At 40.5% G+C, this 15815-nt stretch overlaps 2 protein-coding genes across 14 annotated transcripts in view; both read right to left on the bottom strand.

Annotated features, from left to right (window-relative positions):
- Window positions 1–1607: 1607 nt before the first annotated feature.
- Window positions 1608–8653, bottom strand: ube2j2 (ubiquitin-conjugating enzyme E2, J2 (UBC6 homolog, yeast)). Of its 3 annotated transcripts, XM_023835210.2 has the most exons (8): window positions 8181–8494; window positions 7992–8082; window positions 7234–7364; window positions 6244–6284; window positions 5650–5752; window positions 5220–5358; window positions 4719–4799; window positions 1608–3017 (listed from the first exon to the last, which is right to left on the bottom strand). In XM_023835210.2, the coding sequence occupies exons 3-8, from the start codon at window positions 7362–7364 to the stop codon at window positions 2727–2729; spliced, it is 786 nt and encodes a 261-aa protein (XP_023690978.1). In that variant the 5' UTR covers window positions 7992–8082; window positions 8181–8494; the 3' UTR covers window positions 1608–2726. The 3 variants fall into 3 exon arrangements, with proteins under 3 accessions (XP_023690978.1, XP_023690977.1, XP_072569722.1); XM_023835209.2 differs by lacking the exons at window positions 7992–8082; window positions 8181–8494 and adding an exon at window positions 8508–8653; XM_072713621.1 differs by lacking the exon at window positions 7992–8082 and having other exon boundaries at window positions 8181–8493.
- A 3505-nt stretch (window positions 8654–12158) lies between these two features.
- Window positions 12159–15815, bottom strand: part of acap3a (ArfGAP with coiled-coil, ankyrin repeat and PH domains 3a) — an 87053-nt gene continuing 83396 nt past the window's right edge. For 6 of the 11 annotated variants that reach the window (XM_023835058.2, XM_023835060.2, XM_023835059.2 and 3 more), the window contains one exon: window positions 12159–15014. In XM_023835058.2, coding sequence (XP_023690826.2) covers window positions 14740–15014 — 275 coding nt within the window. In that variant the 3' untranslated portion in view covers window positions 12159–14739. The remainder of the gene's footprint in view (window positions 15015–15815) is intronic. The other 5 variants (XM_023835063.2, XM_023835064.2, XM_072713620.1 and 2 more) reach the window with 2 other exon arrangements.

Here is a 15815-nt window from a genome sequence, read left to right as displayed (position 1 = left end):
CACATCCATCCAAAGATCTTCCATCCGGCTCATTAAACTGAATAGTTGTGAGCGGCGATTTTACTTTTCTCTTGATCACGGTTTCCCCCTAGCTCATAGCAAGCAAGCCCAATGCTTCGTTTTCAATGTTAGCATGCTGGCGGGGTTGGGGCTGGTGTTTGGGCAGCCAGTTGATCTTGGACCTCCATAGGATTTTTTTCTCCCTACTTGGAAGTTTTTGGTTCCATTGTGATCTGTCTTAATAAAAAATAAGTTGTTGCAGAAATAATAATATATATTTTTTTAAGTTTTGCTATTCCATAGAACCAATTGAGGAGGTGGGGGGTGCTTTAACTAGCTACAAATGTTAACTAGAGTTGAGGGGTTCCTCAAAGTGTTATTTCAACTGATTGAAAATATCCCCAGATGTAGTCAAGCACTTCCTCACCCCCTGTTAAATATAGCCCGAGAAAAGTTGTGCAACAGCCTCCTGAGATGTTGAACAGTTTGCAAAAATATCTTTAAGTCCACCTAACCATCTCCCTCCCTGACCTCACCAAACTTCTCATATGCATGATGCCATCAGCTTTTGCCACTGTGGTTGCCTTTTCTGCAGCCCTTCTAGCCTATTGGTACCCTTCAGTTGTCACAGGAGAGCCCCATGCTAGCATTGTCCTCGAGGCCTCCCTCTTCAACTTGACAGCTTGCCTCACTACTGGTGTCTACTGGCATGTCAAACAGTTACTGCTATGACAGACACCAACTGCCTTCTGGTCACAGCAATACAGTGGCTGCAAAGAGGCAACAGAAAAGAACTGAAATGTTTTTAGCGAAATAACAGTGCCAGAATGTATAACCAAGTATCAATATAGTCATTAATTTTAATTAATGGCACGATAGGTATACATTACTGGTTTTGCAAAAATTCTTTAAGGGATGTGAGATTTTGTTTGGCTGGCTGAAGAGAATAACAGCCCTTACTGAATATATATCCCTCTAAGTCAACTTTTGCCATTAGTACCACGCTAATGCCCAATTTATTAAAAACAAGAAAAACTTCTTAAACAGCAAACTAAAAGGACTCTTATGACCCAGGCATAAAATTACAACTGCTCACCTTGGGGTTTTAGCAAAGAATTTATTAAACATACAGTCAAACACTTTTATTCAAACCTCGCAGTTGCCAGTTCTTTTCAATATTATAACTAGTGAGGATATAGATTTGGGCTCTCATAACAACAATAAACAGAAACAATGCTCTGAGTGAGCAAACAAGGAATAATAATAAGTCCAGCATTAAAAAATTTAACTACATGGGATGACGCATTTGAAAAATATATAGCATATTGTCTTTTTTTTACTTGGGTCTTGTGCTCTGTTGTTTTGATCCGGATCCTGGTCCATTTCTATTAGTATTCTCTGGTTACGAGTGAGGTGGAAACATGAATCGAGCATATGGTCAGGAACGAAGTTCTTAAATATGTCTTTGTAAGTATCTGCAGTGGTGCCAACTGTTGCCTTAAGATCACTTGCTTCCCATACTTCTCATTCCGGTGTCAACAAACACATCAACGCCATTCCAATGGACAAAAAGAAACAAAAACAACATAGGATATAGAAGACACCAGAATTGTATGAATATTTATTTGAAACCACCAACAAATATTGCACAAAGATTTACACCTTAAAATACTCGAACACTAATGCATCTGTGTCAAGCATTGTTTACTAAAATGAAACAAAAGCGAAGATCTGGAGAACACAGATTGCACACTTAATCTGCGTATGGTAATCTGCATTTAGGGTTGTACAGTATCTAAAAGTGCCTTTTACAGTAAGTCTGATCAATTCCTATTTAAAAATACTTCATCTTACTTGGGGTGGCCATAATGGAATTTCCCAGTACAGATTTTCAGGCAACATGGGCTACTGCAATAGTGTTCTGTCTTGCGTGTATTTGAGAATTAGCCATTGTTTACTCCCAGGATAACCCAAAAGTTGTCGCTCAGATTTATTTTACAGGTTGCATCATGGGCAAAAAGAGAACACTGTGTACTAGATGGGAATCTTAGTCAGGCAGACAGGCTGTTTCCGTCTTATTTCGGCTATTCAGTGTACAGCGATGCATAGAATTTAATCTTTTTTTTTTTTTTTTTTGCAATTGAGCTTGTGTTGGTAGTCTGTTTTTAATCCAAGTTTACTAAACCTACAAAAAGTGGGGCAGAAAATCCTCTGAGTGCAGAATGGTTTAAAAAATTATTCAAACTCCCATCTTGCAGGACACTAGAGGGTGGTAGTCACAAAGATGGCGATCACAAATCCCTGATTCAAGTGAAATGCTGACAAAACAGAGGCTGCACAGCTGGCTTGCTCAACAACCTTTACACACCTGCTTTTTTTGCTTTCTGTACAACGCGTGAAATGAATTACACTAATTTATGCCGTAATTTGGAGCTGGTGGGGTATAGCATGAAGGAAATCTTCACTTTTTTTCTTTACTTATGAGCAAAGCCAAGATATCACTGGTGACAAATCATATCAGATGCGTTCTGAATACCCATGAGCCAGCCTGTTTTTTCCTCATCTGGACAGCATTCAAATGAACTCAAAAGGTCCCCCCACCCCCCACCCCCATACAAGTGCCCTCCTCCCTTGAGTCTCACAGTTCCACCCTCTCCCTTGTTGGTCGGTTTGTTTTTATCGTTCAATTTGGGGTAATGAGACAGCCCCTCAGTTTTGGTCTTCTCTCACTCCTGCGCTATGCTTCGCAGTACATACTTGACTGTGTAGGCAAAGGCCGCAAAGCCCACTATGACAAACAAGTTTGCCAGCGCTCCGCCAAGGAGTCCGTGATTGCGATTGGCTTGCTGGAGGCCAGGAGGGTTGATGGCACCAGCAGCTGGGGGCAAATGCCCATTGAGGCCTGGGAAGCCGTTCTGCACGTTGTGGGCATCTCCATCGGGTACCACATCTGGGAGGGGCAGAGCTTGTGGTCGCGAGCTTAACTCCTCCTGGGCTTTCTGGTTCTGCTTGATCTCCTGCAGAAAAGCAAAAAAACATCAGCACAGTATTCTGGGAGGTCTGTGGATCAAAGCTTCAACAAAATTGTCAGGGATATGGCCACAGGAGTTCCGGCCCCAGCTGAAAGCTGATTGGCCTCTCCCCTGTCACTCAAAAATTCAAAACACATCAGTGGCTAATGACAAGATTAGCCTCTCTGTATGAATTATGGTTCCTCTTATGTCACCTTAAAAAATCCTAGTTTTGCCCCTGGATAAAGTAGTCAAGTTTTGGGTGCTTAGAAAGAAATCTCTGACTGCTGGAAAATCAGTATAACGGGGATTAAACCCAGGTTAAGTTATAGAGGGTTGGGTGTGGCATGCAGCTAACCCTTTTGCTTCATGACTTTCCCCATCGTCGTTTCGATACATCATTGGATCAGGATTAAATTAACCCTCTGGGGTCTAGGGGTAGGAAACACACTTTCACTGACTGGGGCATGATCACACATTTCTTCAAATATCACAAACTTAATTCATGGCAAATAAATTATTTTTTATATATTTGTTTTGCCATTACACTCATCTTTATTTTAATGTATATTGTAAATATGTCAGATTTTTGTTAAGTTTGTAATTTGACATCAAACTATAGACATTGCAAAATGCAGTTTGGAACACGTGCAGAAACATTAGAAAAGTACATAGTAAGCAATGGTGGCAGTTTGTTTTGATCCCAGATATCTGATCACCAAAGTCTTGGCTACATGAAGATGACTAAATGGTGTAGTTGCAACATTCATTTGGATAAATGAATAAGAAAAACCGAACTCATGTCACTATTTCTGACTCCTTTCATTGAATATGTAGCAACTTTCATGTGTATGAATGAGCCATTGTCACCTGGCCACGTCCCCAACCCCCTTTTATGGCGCTGAAGGGGATGTATCTGGATCGCGTTTCACCGTTGCGCTGTTAATCAAATTACCATGTGAATGCGATTTGAATACGCGCTAATGCGGCTGTTTAGAATGTGAATAGCGATCTTCGGGTGAGAGCGGTACTACACGCCCCCGATGCAGGTAAAACAAAGTAAGGTGACATGGTTTACTTTTTTAACCGATTTAACCTCATTTTAAAAACTTTAATACTTCAGACAATGGACGTTTTGAAAAGACAGATTACGGATTTAGCCAGTGTTTTTTTCATGATCCTACATTAAGATTTCAGCGAGATATAAACTGAAATAGACGTGAAAAGTATGCTGCGTCGCTGACGATGCACTCAGCCCCAGAGGGTTAAATTTGGGAATGTTTTTTGGGAGTTACTGAAAAAGCCGCAGATGACACACAAAAAAAGTCTGTAAGCCATAAATGCATAAAACACACGTACAGTGCTGGTTTGGAAGACACCAACAGTGTTTACGGCAGCCTCTCACATTATATCTCATGGTGAACTTTGTACCTTGTGTTTCTGTATCTATTCACTTCGCTCCGCTCGCCAAGTAGACCAAAAAACATTTGTGTTTTTCCCAGATTGCGGGAGGTCCGCGCCCCCAACCCCGGCAACATGGATGGCTCAACTATTTCAAATTGCTAATCCACATATACGTGACACCTTACTATCAAAAGGTATATATAATAAACCAGCATTCACATGCAAACATGAATGTAAACAAATGAAAATTAAAAGCTGTACAAGCTCATTTTACTGTGTAGGTCTTGCGTGACAGGTACTTACTTCAACAACATCTGGAAACAGCTCACAGAAAACTTTGTCTTTGAGGTTGAAAGCCAAGCTTTGGGCAGCGAGCTGTCTCTTCTATCAGAGAAAAACACATGCAGTCAGCACAGGAGTACGGAGGCCACAGTTTGAGTCTATTGCCCACATTACAGGTGTACGGTGTTCTGGTTGTGTAAAATAAGGAAACCAAGAGGACATTTTGCACAAACACAGTGTTTGTAGCAACTTATTTTATTTAGCAGATGCTTTAATCTAAAGTTACATACAATTGAGACAGCAGGGTCAGCCTGGAGCGATTGGGTTAAGGGCCTCACTCAAGGAACCCAACAGTAAAATCACTCTGCCAACCACGGCTTTGAACCAATAACCATCTGATCATAAGTCTTAACCAGCAGAGCCAAACACCACTGCCAAACCAAGGACTTTTCACTTGTGAACTGAATATCATAACCACTACACTATGGAGACCAACGACAGAGTAAGTACTTGTACACTTACAGTGAAGTCTGAAGTTTCAATGCTGCCCAGTGTAGGACCTTTCTCTACCATAAAGCTTAAGAGCCCGGTCAGTATGGTGGACACCGACCAAGCAGGGTTCCATGTGTCAGGATGGAAGTCTGTAATGGAGAGACATAATCTGGAAGAGGGAGGAGAGAAGGGTCAAGGTAATATGTCAAAGGTTTAATCTATATGTGTAAAGAGTACCAACTAACTCTCTGCTGATCAAACACCTCTAGGCCGATGGGGCAGGAGTGAAGATCAACTACGCCCCAACTATGAGGCCCAACTGCCACACTTTACACAACACAGCAGTCAAATTCTCCATAACTATAAATATGTCATATGTTAATTACTGTACCCACAGGATAATGAATGGTTAAAAGGCCAGAAAAGTCTCCTCTGAAGTTCAAGATCTCTCAGTCCTTACCTTGTGTTGCACTTAAATCTCCCATTTGGTGTTATCATATAAATACTAGGAGGCTTAAAGGGAAATTCTCGTGGGAATATGAGTTTGCCGTGATAATAACCACCTTAAAAACAAAAGAAATGTATCTTTAAACACAGGAAAATCAATAGAATCTGACTAGCAGTATTATAATCAAAGAATTAATTTTATTAATGTATAATTAAGATGCTTTTCATTTATCAGTGATACAAAGTTCTTAAAATGTCATGCCAATCACCAACTAAAAATTCTTCTCAATTCAGGATTAAATTACAGTACCACTACAATACTGTATTCATTCCAAGTTGACCCAATGCAAAAACTGACCATTAAGGTTCTTTAACTGTACAAAAGAGTAACCCTGAGAAGCCACTACACAGCTTCTTGTATCAAAGGCAAGTTCAATCAGAAGTACATTCGAAACTCCAGCTACAAAGGCAAGTGGCTGTTTCAACTCAACAACCATATGTATGCTGCGACTAAGACCAGTCCCAAGCAAAATAAAAATCAATATGCATTTCTAGAAAAATGATGCAAAGGCTAAAAATTAAGTAAAAACAATGAGGCGGGGCTTACCTTCATAAGGGGTTTTTTCTGGTCCTCGAACAACATAGTGCCTAGGGGAAGACAGAACAATAACGTAAACAAAATCAAGTAATTAAGGAAACAAACTAAAATTTGACTGCAAAACACACAAATCTTTTGAGATCCTATGATATTCTTCAATTCACAAACAAAAAGTTCTCAAAACTGCCAATACATAGTAGGGCTGGGCGATATATCGATATTATATCGCCCATGTGCAATAATCACTAGGGCTTCAGATGACAGCCGCAACATTTGGCCATGCGGCAGCTTTTCGGTGCTGTACGGACATTTATTTACACCCACAATTTAAGCAGTTTAGTAGCATGGCTAAAATATTAATGAGGCTTTGTATGATGCCCAAAAGTAATTATTAGTATAAATATGGCATATCTTTATGTTTAATAAATGTGTCAGACTTTGAACTGCAAAAATACCACCACACCTACGAAGTCTTTTTACGTTGTTTATCCACAAGATCTCCTCTTTTAAAAGATGTCCTGGCTGCTCTTCTTCACCGTGACTTCAGTGTATATTGCACTGAGGTATACCAAACCGTAGTATACCAAACCGTAGTATACCAAACCGTAGTATACCAAACCGTAGTATACCAAATCAGTATATGTGGGGTGCTCCGCTAATCGAATTTAAGAAACATAAAAGTTTCTTTTAGGTATCACAAAATGCATCTCATTAATATTTAAGCTACTACTAGCTTCATACTACTAATCCCCTTACCAAATTATGGGTGTAAATTAATGTGCATACAGCACCAAAAAGCTGGCGTCCAGCCAAATGCTTCGCCTGTCATCTGAAGCCCTGGTGATTATTGAGCATGTACAATATAATATCGATATGATATCGCCCTGCTCTAATACATAGTCAACAGTAAACAAATTATTGTTCTTAACACACAGCCAAAAAGTTGCATGCCATATCATCAGGACTTTGATGGGACCTGACAGCAGTGACAAACTTTACCATTCCAAAATATTAGAGGGGAGAGGTTCTGCACAAATGTAAGGCACAGGGTCTTTCTTTATTCGAAGGTAGTCCTGTTTTAATCTTTGTGTTGCTGTCGTTGGTGCTCTCTTATTACTGTTGTTGCTCATCTGAAATGATATGACATTAAATAAAGAATCACATTAAAAAGACCAAATACATTCATGGTAGCATTTGTCTTGTCCATTCTTTCTTTGAGGTGATAAAAATCCACACCACCACCTCATCCCAACACAAAAGGCGGTTTCTGTAAGTAAGGACACACACTGTGTCATGCATGCATGCACGTACAGTCACTCGCACGAGTTGATGCTCTGATGCTTTTAACCCGCAAAACAGCAGCAGCAATAACATAAAAAAATCAGCTTCACTATGAACAAGAGTATTCATTTACCTTCATTAAGAGGCGGTGGCTAACTTAATAGTAACAAATAAAAACTGAAAGCAGGCATAAGGGGAAAGCAGATGCAGCGAGGTACTCGAACCCATGCCCGTCCTGGGCGCGCTGAGCACCTGGAGCGACATCCGGCCACCCGCCGGACCACGATACCAGCCGTCCGCGGTGGGTTCCAGCTCAGCTTTATTACACAGCCCACCCGTCAGGAATAACCTTGAAGTCCTAAGGGATCACCGGGCCAGCCAGCCGACGCTTACGGGACAAGGCCTAAGCGGCTATCGGACGCTACTTTGTTACAACAGGCGGGGCGTTAATAGCCACACATGCAGCGGAAAAGTACCTGGGGGGCGACGGGCAGCCGCCGTACATTCGGCTCACAAACATCAGCCAGCCAGCCAGCTAAAGGCAGTTACTCTCCCCGCCACACAGAACTAAACAAAACAGAAAAAGAGCCAGCGCTAGCTAAGCGGGCCCCCAGCGCCAGCCCCATACGCTGCCCGCCCCAAGCGAGCCGGGTCTCGGCGTTTACCTCTTACTGCGCCCCGGTGACTGGCTGCTAAAGCTACGCGACCGTCTGCTCTCCTTATGTCGACGGGGAGTCTTTCAGGGATCCCGGGAAAGTCAGCTACAGATACGGCGACAGCACCTCCAGGTTCCTGTCCATTTCCACCGCGACTCCAATATGGCTACCCAGCGGCGGGGAGGGGTTTCTGGCCTCGGCGTTTCCGGATTACCGACAGCCCCGTCTCTAGTTTACAAAGAGCCCCTCAGTAAAATACGCTTTCCTCCCAACACATGCCAGGCGAACAATATTTACGTTCTTTATAACATTTACAAAATATCAGTAAGCACTTACTGCTTTTTTTTACCGTTAGGGTCAGATAGGAAATTTACGACCGAAATGAGCGAAAAATGCTCCACCCGGTAGCACCCATCAGGCCCATTAGACGCCAAGGAGGCAAAGTAAATGAGGATCAAAATAAACAGGCAAGTGCAGAGCACCACTAGGGGGCGCTGTCACTAAGAGCGCCGTCAAAGGCAAGGTAAGCAGCGCGTTAATCGAACAGATCTTAATAAACAGACTACTGCAGAGCGCCACTAGAGGGCACTGTCACGAAAGACTCATTAAACGCTATTGTTGACCAAAGTAAACAAAGGCTTATCGAAACTGAGCACAATAATCAGAGTAGTATGTCTCACCACTAGAGGGCGCCGTCACTGAAAACACAGTACGTGAAGAAGGTGATGACAAAATCGCGGTTCCAGGTTATGCGGGCTGGGTGCAGAGGTGGATAGTTCATGTCCGGAAAGTTGAACCAGTTGAGTAGAAAGAGTCACTGTCACAGAGTACACAATTGGCTGGTTGAAACAAAAACTTTTTTGTTGATTTTTACTTTCTGTACATGGGTGGGTGTACGATTTTTTTTCAATGTTACAAGTTGCTTTGAGCACTTGTAATAATAATAATAATAATAATAATAATAATAATAATATAAGCATTTAAATGATCAAGTAGAAAAAACGGATATTTTAATGCTTGGCTAAAACATTCAGGGTTTAAGGCCACCTCAGGGCTAACCAGGGTAAATACAGAGAGAGTATTTGACATCCTCTGAAACAGTGTAAAGGAGGAAATCTAAAAAGTTGAATGTTGTCCCCTGTACTTTTCCAAAACTTGACTGCATTTTTCCATCTGAAAATACACTTAAGTAACAAGAAAGTGCAAATCTCTTTCAACGTGTTGGTGACCTTTATGTTTTTCAGCCCAGTCAATTACTTGGTAGTGTCACAATTTTTTTCTTGCCATTCTTATCATCACAGTATATTTGCCTGTTATATATTTTACCCAGATATAGATTTTACTAAACATTTAGTAAAACATTTCTAAACATTTCATTTCATTTATTTGACGTAAAGCAAAACTGTTGTTCACTGTTAGGATTATATATGAGGTTTAATTTATGTACCAATCATACTTACTACTCTACTTGAACAGTCCGTTTTACAGGTTAAAAGTCCAGTTTTCAACTGAGCTTTTCTGAAACACAGTGTTTCATATCACAAATTTATCAAACTTGTCTGCTGTGTCTCTAGTAACTTGCTGTGATCGTATAGTGGACAGTAATCTGTCTTGTGGCCACAACAACCCTGGTATGAAGCACGGGATGGAATGTCATTTTATACGGAATGAAGGTGGAAATACAGTTTGGTTAATCCAACCTGAAACGCATGTGGTTCAGTCTTTGGACAATTACAGACTTCAAAAGGCCCCCAAGCCACAGCTGCCTGAAAGATGACCTTAGCGAACAAACTGAACACTTTTTATTTTATGGGAGCTTTGAAGCGAAACAAGTGCACGGACCGTCACTGTGTTCTTGGAGAACGAGGTGAGCTGGACACTAAAGAGAGTGTTATACCAGAAAGGTAACAAAACCTTGTGACTTCCCTGGACGGGTCCTGAAAGCCTGTGCAGACCAACTCATTCCAGTGTTCCGACCATATTCAGTTCTTCAAGCCATAGTGTTAATGTGCTTCAAAGGGCCGTCAACGTCCCTGGCCCCAAGAAAGCCCCCCCAGCGTGACCAACTGACTTCTGCCCAGTTACACTTAACAACAAGTTATGATGTGCCTTGAGAGACTGGGAAAATATCACATCTGCTTCACTCTTACCAACATACTGAACTCACTTCACTTTGTTCCTGTTTTTTGATACAGTTCAGCTTTTAACAAAATTCTCCTTTTCAAGGTCATCATCAGGTTCAAGGACTTGGGTCTGAACATCGCCCTATACAACTGGGTCCTGGACATTGTGATGGGCAAACCCTGGTTGTCTGACTGGACAGACACACATCATCAAACATCACCCTCGACACAGGAACTTCCCAGGCCTGTGTGGAGCCCCCTACTCTACTCCCTATACGGACACATGACTATGCTATATACACATGACTGTGTGGCCAGTTGTGGTGGGTCGGATCTTCAATGATGATGAGACGACTACCAGAAGGAGGTGGAGAACCTGGCAGGCTAGAGTCAGGAAAACAATCTACTCCTGAAACTGTGGGAGGAGACAAATGAGGCACTACAACCCCTTCACGGTCAACATGGTACCTGTGGAGAGAGACTCCAGCTGCAAGCTGGCAGTCCACATGACGAAGGACTTGACATGGACAACACACATGGCATCCTTATTAAAAAGGGACGTCAGTGTTTCCACCACAAAAAGTTCAAGTTGGTTCAGAAGATCCTCAAGGCATTCTACACATGCACCATGGAGATCTTCCTGACTGGAAGCATCAATACCTGGGTTTGGGAGCACCATACAGGACAGCCCAGCCCTGCACAGAGTGGTGCGTTCAGCTAAACACACTTTTGGGTGTAATGTCTTGAACCTGTAGGCCCCACACAAGCAGCACTGCAGGGACAAAGCTTACCCCAACAATGGGCTCTTCTCTGCTGCGGTGAAGAAGACACTACTGCAGACTGAAGACCAACACTGAGGCTGAGGAAAAGCTTCTATCCTTAGGTCATTCATGTCCTGAACACGCACATTATCCACCCAATGTCATCAGCTGTCTTTTTCAGTTTTTGATACACTGTTCTCTATTTTTGTCTGTTTTTATTGTCTATTATTGTTATTTTCATGATTTTATTCTTATTTTTATTCTGTTAAATTGCTTTGATTTTTCTCTTTGAATTGCACATTTTGTCAAGCACAATCCACGAGGCAGATTTAAAGGCATGTCATTGCACAGTGATACAGTGTATGATTGGGTATGTGACAAATAAAAATTGAAACTTGAAAGTAGAGCAATCTTGCAATATTTGCTGAAAAATAAAATCAGGCACTAAATGTGTTTGGAGTATTATATTGTGCAAGGGAGTCGATAACTTACAATATCAATAAAAACAGATGCTGTTTACGTATATATATCTTCTAGCAAGCTCAGTACTGTGAAGTATGGAAAGATCATAACAGGAGATTCATTGACCTACAGTAAATGTAATAACTGTCCAGTGAAATGCCCACATTGGCAGTAGTTTTCTACATATCATTAAGTGTTTGGTTTAATGAGTTCCATACAATATAACTAATAACACCTCAAGGGTAATTCCCAAAATTGATACACAATATCAATTGCCTTTTTGATAATTTCTCACTTTTCTGGTTTCTATACTGAAGAGCATGTAAGGGTCACAGTTTAATCTTTTTCCTTACTCGACATCCGTTTTCATGCTAATTTGAATGGATGTTCCAGAAACATATGCAATCACTGGCTATTTGAGGGAGTATAGTGGCTGTTTTGGCGCTGATATTAAAAAGCACTTCTGTCTTCAGAAATATCATGTAAGCACCCCAATCTACAATGGTATCTTTGTGAACAGCTGAACATGCCTGGACAGTTACATAATTACCCATAAAGCTTCTTCACTTAACACTGATTTTCTCTATGTGTAAGTTGAAATGTAAAAACATGAACAACAAATGAAACACAGAGTAAATATATCTAGTAAAATCATTGTTTATTTTCAACCCAAAACACAGGCTTACCAAAAGGCCATCACATCAGTATTACAAAATACCATTAATTTGAGATATATTAGCATTTTGCTCCCAAAATGTTTAAATACATTGTGTGTGTATATATATATATATATATATATATATATATATATATACTATTTTAGCATTTTTACACAAATATTGACTACACCAGCATAGTCACCATGTAGAAGAATGATAAAAGAACCGGAATCATGCATAAAGATACCACCACATGCTTTACTTCTGTATAACAATAGAGTGTACAGAAGGCTTGGTTAAATAGGTGTGTTCAATTGCGTAGAAGTGTATAACAAGTTAAAATACCTACCCTTTACTGTCATGAATACACTGTCATATTTTTGTTATAACAACTACACCAGTATGGAGAAGTCTACGTTCCACATGAAGTTACCAGCACAGAGGCTGGTAATACATCCTTATAGAATCAGATGCTGAGAAATGAAAATAATTAAATAGCACTTTAAATATGCCTATTAAGTTGTAGATGGATTCAAAGACTATTCAGTTTAACCTCAATACAGCTGACCACGATCCCTCACCAGGGGATGCAGTTCCAAGATGGATCGACAATATAACTGACAGGCAGTCTTAGACAGATGGATGCAAGTGACTTCGCTTTTTTCACAGTGATTCATATTTAACTCACCACCATTCACCATTACATTGCACCCACTACCAAGTTCATCTCTTGTGTATCCGTTTCATATACCGTTGGACAAGACCCTTCTGTTCTCGTCAGGAAAAATGTTTGATAGCCCAGCTCTGAGAGGTTAAACCTTACAGTTCCTCCATAAGCTTGCATATATATGCTATTAGTGCCACCAAGAAATGAAAAAAAGTATATCAAATCACTTTACATGAAATAGGAGGAAAAGTCCTGCAAATCCCCACAAAACATAAGGCATAAATTATGAAGGATTCATACTAAAACATGGAAAACACTTCAATGTAACAGCAATTGAGTCTCTAGCAGTCACATGTTCCTGACTAATTTGGCTCAGTTGACTCCCATGAAAAACTACGTGCATTTTTCTGTCCCTCATTAGTAGCCAACATGACATGCAATCTAACTTAGCCCCTTAATTTAGTTATATGCTTCTTTTTGTATATCCTGTATAATTACTCTGTAGTCGCATGGAAATGGTTAGAGTCCATTAACCATCATTAAGTGGTGTTTCTTTTCAATAAAAAATAACCTTCGGTGTTGATAAAGTGAAACAATCTTTACTAAAAGGCTACAGCATGATGGACGCCTCTCATTTAAGCCCAGTTTTAGTGATTTTATCAGAAACAGAAGCCGCTGGAGAAGGTCCCATCTAGTTCTCAGTCTCTGTCCATGGAAGTCCTTCGAAGGGGCGGCCTGCTGGAGATCGAGATGGAGAGAACGACCACCCAGACAGTGACGGCAGCACACTTCGAGTAGAAGCTGGGGCTCCTGGCGTGCGGCCGCAAGCTACCTGAAGGAGTGGCGGAAGTGAACGCTACGGCGCTTCAGCTTTTCGGGGTCGTGTGACGCCATGTGAGAAAACTCCCTAAAGATGTCAAGGTACGTGGTGTCACCTAGAGGAGAAGGGGGAGAGTCTTACACTGGTGCCTTTCATCCCATCGTAGATCTTTACGATGAAATTAAAGGTTCTAAATATTTCTTCTTTTTTTCCCCAGTGAGGAATACACAAAAAAATAGTTGTAACATTTCATTGCAGTTTTATAATATTTCAAATAATTTATAAAGCTCAGATTCAGTACCACGAAAATAAAAATGACAAAATCACTAATAGATCTGATAATTTGGCAAAAGGTCAAGTGAAACCTAGAGTGTCATATGAAAAATCTACCAGAAATACTCATAGAAGGAGATAAGATATTTTTGGGAATTTCCCACAAGGAAGATAATTATTATGGGAATTTTATATTTTATATGGATTTCTTACACTTTTATACTTAATGCCTTTACTTTTTACAGTGACCCATTTTTGACACTGTGTTTATAATAATATTAAGGATAATAATAATAACAATAACAACATCCATTAGTATTTTCAGTATTAATAGTGGTATTTTAACTTTTTTATGCCACAAAATACAGTGTCAGGACCAATATGCTGTTTATCTGCATTTGCACTGCAGTTCCAGTGCATTAAATCAGTGTCATTACTATATCCACAGTGAAAAATGTGAAAAAAACAACCTAATTTAAACACTTCGGTCACTGACCTTTAACCTTACTAAGTTTTATTAAGGAAAACTTCGAAAGACATAGTGAGTAAATCCTTCCACCACACAGACCCATCCCAAGAGTTAATATCCTCTGTCTGCAATTATCACCCTGTACATGTTAGTGGGGGAACTTTTCTCTATTTTTTTTAGATTGTATTTGGGAAGAGAGCATAAATCAAAATCATTACCATAAAACCCATGATGATTGCATTCTTTTCCAGTATATTAGCCAGCTTTGAATTAGCGTATTATATATTACCGTACAATGACCATTTAACCTTTATAATTGGTTTATTAGCATAAGTCAGTGTGCTTTTTGAAAGGAGCGCACAGGAAATACTTTAATACTCATTTTACTATGGAATTGTTCATTTCCTTCCCTCCTATGAACAAAAAGCCCACTTTGTGTGAGAGAAAAGCAGTCTGGACAGGAACAGTTGGGAAAGAAAGGGCTCCATAAATGAAAGCACCACACCCACAGAGGAACAAAGCCCAGCGTCAAGAACCATGACACTCCACTCACTCTATCCCGAAAATCCTTGAGCTGTGATTTCATGGCAGCCATGCCGACAGCCGTATCTATGGAGGCAACAACATTGTCAATGCAAATGTCACCCTGGTTAAATCTGACAGGCCCAGCTCATTAAAAACAAAAGAAAAATAATAAAAAAGATTTTGATTCATTTCAAAATCTTTTTTTTTTTAATTGATTCTCTTAAATTCTTTAAAATTGTATATACAAGACTACTAAAATGCAAAAATACTGTATATGCTCAATCAAAACTGGAAGAACCTTCCTCCTTGACCTTAATATGAGTTGCTGTTAAATATAAAATGGACTTGAGTTACCCAAGGACAGTAATTCAGTCCGGTCATGTAATGGCAAAGGCAACATTACTGAGATAAGTGCCCTACAGGGCTTGGGCTACCAATGAGTTAACCAAGGACACCAAGGACTTGGGCTACCTTGAGTTACCCAAGGACAGTAATTCAGTCCGGTCATGTAATGGCAAATGCAACATTACTGAGATAAGTGCCCTACAGGGCTTGGGCTACCAATGAGTTAACCAAGGACACCAAGGACTTGGGCTACCTTGAGTTACCCAAGGACAGTAATTCAGTCCGGTCATGTAATGGCAAAGGCAACATTACTGAGATAAGTGCCCTACAGGGCTTGGGCTACCAATGAGTTAACCAAGGACACCAAGGACTTGGGCTACCTTGAGTTACCCAAGGACAGTAATTCAGTCCGGTCATGTAATGGTAAATGCAACATTACTGAGATAAGTGCCCTACAGGGCTTGGGCTACCAATGAGTTAACCAAGGACACCAAGGACTTGGGCTACCTTGAGTTACCCAAGGACAGTAATTCAGTCCGG

Source organism: Paramormyrops kingsleyae, chromosome 6, assembly GCF_048594095.1.
Source record: "Paramormyrops kingsleyae isolate MSU_618 chromosome 6, PKINGS_0.4, whole genome shotgun sequence".
NCBI lineage: Eukaryota > Metazoa > Chordata > Actinopteri > Osteoglossiformes > Mormyridae > Paramormyrops > Paramormyrops kingsleyae.
Note: the sequence above shows the minus strand (reverse complement) of the source record. Positions and strands in the feature narration are given on the sequence as shown.